Genomic DNA, 11247 nt, shown 5'->3' on the forward strand with positions numbered 1-11247 from the left:
CGGCATCACAGCTCACAGCAACATCAAACTCTTGGGCTTAAGCAATTCTCTTGCTCAGCCTCACAAGTAGCTGGAACTATGGGCACCTGCCAAAATGTCCAGCTACTTTTTCTGTTTGTTTGTTTGTTTAGCAGGCCCAACTGGGCCAGGTTTAGAGGGTCTTGCTCTTGCTCAGGCTAGTCTCAAACCTGTAAGCTCAGGCAATCCACCCAACTTGGCCACCCATAGTGCTAGGATTATAGGCATGAGCCACAAAGCCCGGCCCATACAAATTTCTTAGCTCATGTTACTTTTTCAGCCTGGAATCAGATGTATACCTTTTCTAAACAAGTATCTACCTTTTCTAAACAATTATCATCCTTCAAAGTCCAGATCAAGGGACTCCCCTTTACAACAACTTCTTGGATTTTATAGGCAGAATGGACGTTCTTACTTTGGAACCTTTCTTTGTAACTTGTGTGTGCACATTCAATTACAATTTAATAGTAAATAATAGTAACTTAATAGCAGCTAACTTGAAAATTTTATTGTATATTCTCTCATTTAATTCATACAAGCAGGAGGTGAGAACTATTTCTATTTCCAAATTCAGAAACTTGCTTAAGGTCATAAAACTAATGCATAGCAGAGCTAGCCAAATACTCTAATTCCAGAGTGTGCATTCTTAACCTCTATTTGCTGTATTTCTTCCTTAGCTTATAGTATACTTAAAGACTACATAAAATTCTCTAATTGAAAAACAGAACATAGGGAACTACAATTCAGTTGATCATTACTTTAGATATAAAGTTAAATCCATACCACATTTAAAATAATACATTTTTAAACTGTAATTAATTATAGACATCATTCTAATGTTATGCTGAGTTATTAATAAATGTCCATTTCAAAATAAATCAGTGTTTTATAAGCATAATAGAATTTTAGCTTAGAAAAACAAAGGGTACCAAGACACTGATAGCCTTCTTTCAATAATTTCAGAATAATATTTTCAAAACAAGGTTTCCTTTTATGAAATATTACACATCAAGTCCCTTGATACTTTGTAGAAAATAAGATATTTTTCCTAGAAACATATCAATACTATTCATAAAACAACATAATATTTTAATTTTGACTCTGCTCTTGGTGAAATGTATCATACAGTTTTTAAAACCTAAAGCTAATTCATTCTTCTAAAATTATTTGGAGTTTACTAGCTAACTAAAAACACATGCATCCCTAGAGACTAAACTAAAATACCGGTACCGTAAAAACATCTAAATGTAGAACTTAAAATGCCTTACATTTTCGTTTCTCTTGAGAAGATCTTCATCATTGTAAAGAGGCAAGCTTGTCACCATCCATCCAGTGCATAATTTAATTACACCCATTAACTGTGGGCTCCCTGCAAACACAGCTGTAACTGGAGCTTGCCTTCTGCAAAAGGACCATAAAGATTTACACACTGAAAAGGCAAGTATACCATATAGATCACTGATTTATATCAACTTTGAAGCACCAGGCAACGTACAATGTATCATACACTTAAGTTGTCATACCAGTTTTCATTTCATTTATAGATTCATTCAAAAATAATGGAGCATCTACTATCACCAAACACTGTTCTGAGTGCTGAAGATACAGAAACTTTTAAAAAAAGATGGAGCAAGGAAGACAATGAGCAAATATGTATGTCGGCCGGTAATAATGTGATAATGCAGGGTAAAGGGATAGTGGCAAGCGTGTATTACTTTTATGTAGAGTTCAGTGGTGATGCTATGAATTCTTAAGTTTATCTGATCCATCTCTCCTCCTGCTCCTTCCTTCCCTATCTTTGCCCTTGGGCTTGTCTCAAGATAACACATATAGGACTTCTCCAATTATGATCCAAAGTCCCAGAGAAATGCCATTTTCAAGGTGGGTAACCTACAAAGAAAGAGGCCCCAAAGGGCAGCTCTAAGCCTTCAGTTACTTATTCACTCTCGGTATTAGACATTAAACACCTACCTGCTATGTGCTAGGGATAGCACAAGCCTCTAGAAATAAAGAGATGACACTTGGCCACTGTACTCGGGAGTGAGGAAATAGACACAAAACAGAATAATTATACCACAGCAACATAAATATCCTACTGTACAAATCGTTCAGGCCTTCGTGATGCTTTTGAAAATACTAGGGTAAATCATACTGAGAGATGTTACTTCCCCTTTTGTTAAAGACAACATGAAGCTGTATAGTCAGCACTCTACAATGCCAAAATAAAATTCACAAAAAAGTATTAACGGGCAATAGTTAAGTTTGATCTACACCAAGCACTTTTTACACATATAAGGGGTGTCTTTAAAGCAATGCGACATTATAGTAAAGACAATTCTCATTTTTATATACTATTGTATAAACCTATTTCTTATTCTTAGCAATACGTTTTGCCTTTTTTCCACCATATTTTATATTTTCCTGGTTTTTTTTTTCTTTTGAGATAAAATGTCACTCTGGTGCCCAGGCTACAGTACTGTGGTATCACCCTAGTTCACAACAACCTTAAATCCTTGGGCTCAAGCAATCTTCCTGCCTCAGCCTCCCAAGTAGTTGAGACTACAGGCACCTGCCATGATGCCCAGCTAATTTTTCTATTTTTATTTATTTATGTATTTTTTAAGACTGAGTTTCAGTTTGTCATCCTGGGTAAAGTGCCATATGTGAGTACCATAGCTCACAGCAATCTCAAACTCCTGGACTCAAGTGATCCTCTTGTCTTAGCCTCCTGAGTATCTGGGACTACAAGTGCCTGCTACAATGCCTGGCTATTTTTTTTCAGAGATGGGGTCTTGCTGTTGCTCAGGCTGGTCTCAAACTAGTGAGCTCAAGGGATCTTCCCGCCTTGGTCTCCCAGAGTGCAAGGATTACAAGTGTGAGCCACCACCAGGCTTTTTTTTTTTTTTAATTACTAGTGTTTCATTCCTTTTCATGGTTTCATTTATTCGTTGATGTCTTTAATAATCTCTCTTTTTTTTTCTGAGACAGAGCCTCAAGCTGTCCCCCTGGGTAGAGTGCTATGGCATCACAGATCACAGCAACCTCCAACTCCTGGGCTCAAGCGAGTCTCCTGCCTCTGCCTCCCAAGTAGCTGGGACCACAGGCACCCGCCACAATGCCCAGCTATTTTTTGGTTGCAGCCATCATTGTTGTTTGGCGGACCCGGGCTGGGGAGTCGAACCCGCCACCTTAGGTGTATGTGGCTGGCGCCTTAGCCACTTAAGCCACAGGCGCTGAGCCTGTCTTTAATAATTCTCAATGTAGTTATTTCATAATCTTCCATAATCTATACTTAAGGAATAGGCTGGTTATAAAATATGGCCACAATAATTCTTCTCTGTATAGTCATGGTCTGAGAGGGAACACTGATCTTGGTCATGGGATTTGCATAGGCCAACACAATGATAGCAAACTTAGTATAAGCAGAGACTTAAACATGCTTGACATTGAGACCCTCTCTTGCTGCTCATGGGAACTATACAACGACTACCTTGTGAACAAACATGGAATAACCTGATAGGTGATAAGAGATATGGGACCAAGTCAATTTGACCCCCTCAGCTGACACCTAGCCAACCCTAGTCTAATCCAGACTATTCAGTACAAGTTGAGATGTGTCACATCAGAATCCTCCCCATTGCCTCCAACCTCCTGACCTTCAAAATGGTGTGAAATAACAAGCGTTCATTGTTTGTAAGCCACTAAGTTTTATGGTAGTCTTATGTAGCAAATGCTAAATGATACAAACAAATTGTATAACCAGAAATTGCAATAGGTCAATTCTGCTGTTTATCACAAAAAGGGCTGATACTTGGCTATGCTGAATTGTTTCCTCGTCTGTTTTGTAATTTGGGGGTTCAATTTCATGAAACATCATTTACTGATTTCTTTGCAGCCTGATTTGAGGATGTATGATGCAAGCCCAAAATGATTTATTATGTTAATTTCTTGAACTGGAGCTTCCAAGATTAGACATATGTAACTTTTTTTTTTGGCCGGGGCTGGGTTTGAACCCACCACCTCCATTATATGGGGCCAGTGCTCTACTCCTTGAGCTACAGGTGCCACCCAGATTAGACAGATGTAATTTCAAGCTATGAACCCACATGAATTCAGATCTATTGCTACAAATTCAGGGGGGAGACATTTTTAGGACCACGAGCTGAAGCAAAGAAATACATGCTTTCTTACCCTATTTCTCTACCACTTGGTGCATATTTTGCTATTCCATCTTTTCACCGACAGTGTAGCTTTTGTGAAGTCCTTGAGTTGTATTTGAGTGTGTTGGGGGTCTCAATGCCATTTCCCTGCTTCCACAGGCCCAAGACCATATCTCCTAGGCGGGACTATGGGCCTTTAGATGGGCATTAAATTCTAAACTCCTTGGTTATTAAGACTAGCAATCCACTACCCATTTACCTCCAACCTAGAACAAAAGAGGCATCCTCTTGACTATCTAAATAAAAGGATATCTGTTCTTTTTTATGTCATATTTCTAGGTGTTTGATAGTGGTAATCTCAAATCTCATATATTTTCAAGTCCATGGGGATGAGTTTATTTATAAAATTAGAATAACATCCAATAAAAAAATCCGTTAAAACAAAGAATAAAATTTCTGAATTTTGTAAGAGGAATTCAGAAACACGTTAATTTATTATTTCTCCTGAATCCATTAGATAGCATGCAATAATTAATTAATAGCTTAATAATAATCTTGGGCAGTTCATTTCTTACTTTATCCAGGTCATAAGTTCCACTGTATCTGGGTCATAGACTTCCTGTAGTTCCGTTAATTCTGCCATTAATCTTGGAAAAAACTAAAATGCAAAACAAAATCCCCAAAAGGTGTGTATAAGTAATTAGAAAGTTTAAAATTGTTCCAGAGTATGTCAAAAGAGTAAGAAACTAACTTAGGCCAAATGATACCCTAACCCTGTTCTCATGGGAAAAAAAAAGTCAGGGATCTCTTTGTTTTCTTTCAATAACCTGCTTTTTATTCTCAATCCAAATTATTTAGCCTATGGCTAATTCACTGCCTAGACTCCATAAATAATTTTGTCATTACCAAACAATGATACAATAATCATCAACTTTCATGCACACACTCTAAACACATAAATATTACACATTTAGTGCAAACAGGTTTCTTTTCTTTTTTTTAGAGACAATGTCTCACTTTACCGCCCTCAGTAGAGTGTCATGGCATCACAGCTCACAGCAACCTCAAACTCCTGGCTTAGGTGATCTTCTTGTCTCAGCCCGAGTAACTGGGACTACAGGTGCCTGCCACAATGCCCAGCTATTTTTTTGTTGCAGTTTGGCCTAGCCGGGTTTGAACCAGCCACCCCTGGTATATGGGGCCTGGTGCCCTACCCACTGAGCCACAGACACCACCCAATAGAAAAAGGTTTCATTTAACATTATTATTTTTTTTTCTAGAGACAGAGTCTCATTTTGTTTCCCTCAGTAGAGTGCTGTGGAGACACAGCTCACAGCAACCTCCAGCTCTTGGGCTTGGGTGATTCTCTTGTCTCAGCCTCCCAAGTAGCTGGGACTACAGGTGCTGGGTACAACGCTCAGCTATTTTCTGTTGCAGTTCAAACCCACCACCCTTGATATATGGGGCCGGCTCCCTACTCACTGAGCCACAGGTGCCATCTTCATTTAACATTATTAAGACTTTATATTACCTTATAGATACTAAAATTTTGGAGTTGTAAAAACAATTTTAAAAATTTTTATTTTTTTAATACAGGGTCTTGCTTTGTCACCTGGGCTATAGTATAAGTGTAGTGGTGTCATCATAGCTCACAGCAACCTCAAACTTCTGGGCTCAAGTGATCCTCCTACCTCAGCCTCCAAAGTAGCTAGGACTATAGACACACATCACCATGCCTAGCTAATTTAAAAAAAAAAAATTTTTTTTTTTTTGAGACAAGAGTTTCACTCTGTTGCCCTAGGTATAGTGCCATGGCATCATAATAGCTCACAGAAATCTCAAAGTCTTAGGTTCCATTGATCCTCTTACCTAAGTCTCCTGAGTAGCTGGGACTATAGGCACCTGCCACCACCTGGCTAGTATTTTTGTTTTTCTATTTCTAGTAGAGACAGGGATCTCACTCTTGTCTGGGCAGGTCTCAAATTCCTATGCTCAGCCAATCCACCTGCCTCGGCCTCCTGGAGTGCTTGGATTACAAGTGTGAGCCACTGTGCCCAGCCTAATTTTTAAATTTTCTCTACAGAAGGGATCTCATGTTGTCCAGGCTGGTCTCTAAGTCCTGGCTTCAAGTATACCTCCCACCTTGACCTCTCAAAGTGCTAGGATGACAGGCGTTAGCCACTATGCCCAGTGATTTTTTTATTAATATTCATTTATTCGGCTCGGCACCTATGGATCAAGTGGCTAAGGCACCAGCCACATACACCTAAGGTGGTGGGTTCAAATCCAGCCTGGCCTGCCAAAAACAATGATGGCTGCAACCAAAAAATAGCCAGGCATTTATTCAGCAATTTCCTCTGCCAATTAATAAATTGAATTAACAATAGCATTAGACTACAAAAAAGTACACCAGATGGTATTCTAAAAATGTTTTACCTTGTTTATCATTTCCAAATAAGAAAATTAAGCATTACTGAGAACATCACATTTTATTTTGTAGAATAGTGTATTAATGTTTCCCACCCCCACACATTAATTTATTATTACTGTATAGATAACGTATACTTAGTAATATAAAAATCTGATTTTCTTACCTCTTTCCATAAACTGAGACCTATTATAGTGGGCACAGCCATGCTCAGAGTAAGTGCCTAAAATATTCAAGCAAAAAGGATTATAGATAAAGATATTTCAGAATATACTTTAGCAGTACTAGACACTAACTCTATGATCAATCACATATCCTTATCATTATAAAAATTTCACAGAAAAGTGAAGTCGGCATGGAATCTAGTTCACAGAGTGCGATGGGTAAAGATTTATGAATTTTAGACTTATGAAGTTGGATGTATATGAAGACATACATATTTACTAAATAAACTTAAGGTAGAACATTGAAAACATAATTTCAGTAGTTCAAATAGTAAACCAAATTGGAAAGCTTTGCCAAGAATTTATGTTATAAAGATCCACAAAGAATATTGAATTGCTACATGAAAAGCTAACAACAAAAAAAGACAATAAGTTAACACAGTAAAATTGCTAATATATATCAATATACCAAATATGTTAAAATAAGAATGTAAAAAATGTTCTGGAAATATGACTGGCAATTGCCTGAGCTCATAGGTTCGAGAACAGTCTGAGCCTGAGCAAGACCTCATCTCTAAAAGTAGCCAGGCATTGTGACAGGCACCTGTAGTCCCAGCCACTCAGAAAGCTGAGGCAAGAGAATCACTTGGGCCCAAGAGTTTGAGGTTGCTGTGAGCTATGATGCCATAGCACTCTACCAAGGGTAGCCTCCCAAGTAACTGGGACTACAGGTGCCTGCCACAACACCCAGCTATTTTTTGTTGCAGTTTGGCCAGAGCAGGGTTCAAACCTGCCACCCTCAGTATATGGGGCCAGCACCTTACTCAATGAGTCACAGGCACCGCCCTCATTTTAATTTTTTAATTCAAATTCAAAGCTTCAAAGCTCTGTCTCAATTAAAAAAAAACAGATTTAGTAAAGACAGTAAAGATAATTCATTCTCTCCCTATTAAAACCTATTCTTTAGTTAAGATAGTAAAGATAATTAGTAAAGATAATTCATTCTCTCCTGTTGCGACCCGTCAGGCTCCTATGGCCCTGGTCTCGGTTAGTGCAGGAAGGAACCAGGTGAGAGGCGGACTAGAAGTACAAGCTTGTGGAAGGCGGGCTAGCCCTTACTTTCCGGGTAGCCCCGAGCAACCTCCACACCAGCCTTTTATTGAGCCAGAACAACACAGGTGAGGGGAGTAATTAACAATGACTACGTGGCCCCAGCTCTCCTTCCACAAGGAACTCCTGTGGAGGAATGACCCAAGGTCCACGCCTCAGCTGCAGATCATCTTGCTCGGATGTTATCTGGCTCTTGGCATCTCCTACGCTCTCCCTATTAAAACCTATTCTTCCTATTCTCCCATGTCTGTTGGTGACCCCACAATCCATAATCACATAAACCAGAAACCTAGCATAACCTGTGACTTTTCCTTTTTCATCATTAACTCATACTTCATCCAGCACTGAGTCTTTATTAATCTTCTTTCCTAACTGCCATATTTTGCCATATATAAAGCATTCCTGTGTATGGCAGGCACCCACATTTTTGGCCTAAACATTCAGGAAAAAAACTTTCAATTTTTTTTGTTGTTGTTAGAAACAGAGTTTCACTTTGTCACTCTTAGTAGAGTACCGTGGTGTCACAGCTCACAGTAACCTCCAGTTCTCGGGCTTAGGCAATTCTCTTGCCTCAGCCTCCCGAGTAACTGGGACTACAGGTGCCTGCCACAACACCCAGCTATTTTTTGTTGCAGTTTGGCCAGAGCAGGGTTCAAACCCGCCACCCTCAGTATATGGGGCCAGCCCTTACTCAATGAGCCACAGGCACCGCCCTCATTTTAATTTTTTAATTCAAATTCAAAGCTTAATGCTCACAGTGTATGAAAATCATTTCAACATTTTTCTGAGGGATTTTCCAATAATTTTTGTAAAAATACCTGCTAGATTGCTAGTTCCCACCTAATGTGTCCAAAGCGAAATATGTGGCTCTTTGTTAGCTGAAAATGCTTTTGTTCCAAGTTCATTGTAAGTTTAGTAAAACCAATTACCATATTCTAGTATGTTATTTTACAAATGAATATCATTATTGCTTTCTAGAGTTATACTTTTTTTTTTTTTTGAGACAGTCTCACTTTGTCACCCTCAGTAAAGTGCTGTAGCATCATAGCTCACAGCAACCTCAAACTCTTGGGCTCAAGCAATTCTTTTGTCACAGCCTCTTGAGTAGCTGGGACTACCAGAGCCTACCACAACACCAGGCTATTTTTTTTAAGAGACAAGGGTCTCGCTCTTGCTCAGGCTGGTCTCCAACCTGAGAGCTCAGGTGATCCATTCGCCTTGGCCTCCTAAAGTGATAGGATTACAGGCATGAGCCGACCAAGCCTGGCCTCTAGAGTCATATTTTTAACACAAAAGCATAGGCCGGGCACAGTGCTTCATGCCTGTAATCCTACTTTGGGAGGTAGAGGTGGGTGGACTGCTTGAGCTCAGGAGTTCAAGACCAGTTTGAGCAAGAGCAAGAGCCAATCTCTAGTAAAAATAGAAAAATTAGCTGGGCACTGTGGCGGGTACCTACAGTCCCAGCACTCAGGTGGATGGGACAAGAGGATCGCCCAACATTTAAAGCTATGATGCTGCAGGACTCTACCCAGGGCATAGAGTAAGTACTCTGTCTCAAAAACAAACAAACAAATAAACAAAAACTCCAAAAAGATAAAATTAAAACATTTATGCAGATAGGGAATTAGTACTACCCATGTGTAATACACATCCTTATTTTTCCCTCAAAAATTTGTGGACAAAGAAAAAAAAAGTACACATTACAGAGCAAAATATGAGGTGCTTTTTTTTTCTTCACTTCAATATAGCATAGTACTAACTGAATGAGTTTTAGAGTCAGAAAAACCTGCAAGTGAATCATGGTTTCCATACTTATAACCTCTGTAATCTCAAGCAAGTTACTAAACCAATTTAATCTTTTTTTTTTTTCTGAGACAGAGCCTCAAGCTGTCCCCCTGGGTAGAGTGCCATGGCATCACAGCTCACAGCAACCTCCAACTCCTGGGCTCAAGCAAGTCTCCTGCCTGTGCCTCCCAAGTAGCTGGGACCACAGGTGCCTGCCACAACGCCTGGCTATTTTTTTGGTTGAAGTTGTTATTGTTGTTTTAGATGGCCCAGGCTGGGTTCAAACCTACCAGCCTTGGTCTTTGTGGCCGGCAACCTACCCACTGAGCTACGGACGCCACCTTTTAGTCTCTGTTTTTTTGTTTTGAGACAGAGCCTCAAGCTGTCCCCCTGGGTAGAGTGCCGTGGCATAAGAGCTCACAGCAATCTCCAACTCTTGGGCTCAAGCAAGTCTCCTGCCTCAGCCTCCCAAGTAGCTGGAACCACAGGCGCCCGCCACAATGCCAGGCTATTTTTGGTTGCAGCCGTCATTGTTGTTTTGGCGGGCCAGGCTGGATTCAAACCCGCCACCTTAGGTGTATGTGGCTGGCGCCTTAGCCACCTGAGCCATAGGCGCTGAGCCTAGTCTCTGTTTTTGTTTGTTTGATTACATCATGTTCTTTGTTTGCCTCTCTGCTTATTTGTTCTACCATGAATACCTTTTCTTTCCCCTTCATTTACCTATTTTATTGAATATCTTTCAAATCTCAGATTTGGAAGCCTTTGAATACTTAAAACTGAATGAAGTAGCTCTTCTCTGCGTTCTAATGGCACTCTATGAATACTTTTTTTTTCTTATGAATACTTATTATCTCTTTTTATGCTCAAGAGATGATAATCTACTAGATGAAATTAATCATGCATTTTTTAATCTATGTATTCGAAGCACATAGCACATAGTAGGCACAGCATAAATGTTCCACTCACATGGAAAACATACCATAGTTCTAAATGAAATGAAGAAAGATATAGGGTGGCACCTGTGGCTCAAAGGAATAGGGCGCCAGCCCCATATGCCGGAGGTGGCGGGTTCAAACCCAGCCCTGGCCAAAAAAAAGTGCAAAAAAAAAGAAAGATGTTATAAAAATGAAGGTTTTTTTGAAATGTTCTCATCCCAGGATCTGGGTAGAGTGTTGTGGCTCTCATAGCTCCCAGCAATCTCAAACTCTTGGGTTCAAGCAATCCTCTTGCCTTAGTCTCCTGAGTAGCTGGAACTACAGGCGGCTGCCACAACGCCCAGCTAGCTTTTCTATTTTTAGTAGAGACAGGGTCTCACTCTTGCTCTGGCTGGTCTCAAACTCCTGAGCCTCTCAAGGTGCTGGGATTACAAGCGTGAGCCACCAAACCTGCCTAAAACTTAATTTCTGGTAGTCTCTTACATTACTGATTCACTTGAGTTTTTACCTTTTATTTTTTAAGTTGTATCCACTGAAATACATAACCTTCATAATCATAAATTATTTTAAAAAATGTTTTTCACAGGATCAATTTTTCTACCTAAAAACCCATCGTGTGATTTACTCATGCTATTTCTTTTTTTTTT

The 11247-nt window shown here is 39.7% G+C and overlaps 1 protein-coding gene across 1 annotated transcript in view; it reads right to left on the minus strand.

Annotated features, from left to right (window-relative positions):
• The window catches only part of DPY19L4 (dpy-19 like 4), an 87802-nt gene that overhangs the window by 5658 nt on the left and 70897 nt on the right, over positions 1 to 11247 (minus strand). The window contains exons 13-16 of the mRNA XM_023518251.1: positions 7890 to 7923; positions 6773 to 6829; positions 4754 to 4836; positions 1287 to 1419 (exon numbers count right to left, since the gene is read on the minus strand). Coding sequence (XP_023374019.1) covers positions 1287 to 1419; positions 4754 to 4836; positions 6773 to 6829; positions 7890 to 7923 — 307 coding nt within the window. The remainder of the gene's footprint in view (positions 1 to 1286; positions 1420 to 4753; positions 4837 to 6772; positions 6830 to 7889; positions 7924 to 11247) is intronic.

This window comes from Otolemur garnettii, unplaced genomic scaffold (genome assembly GCF_000181295.1).
Source record: "Otolemur garnettii isolate 467f Iridium unplaced genomic scaffold, OtoGar3 scaffold00004, whole genome shotgun sequence".
NCBI classification, from domain to species: domain Eukaryota; kingdom Metazoa; phylum Chordata; class Mammalia; order Primates; family Galagidae; genus Otolemur; species Otolemur garnettii.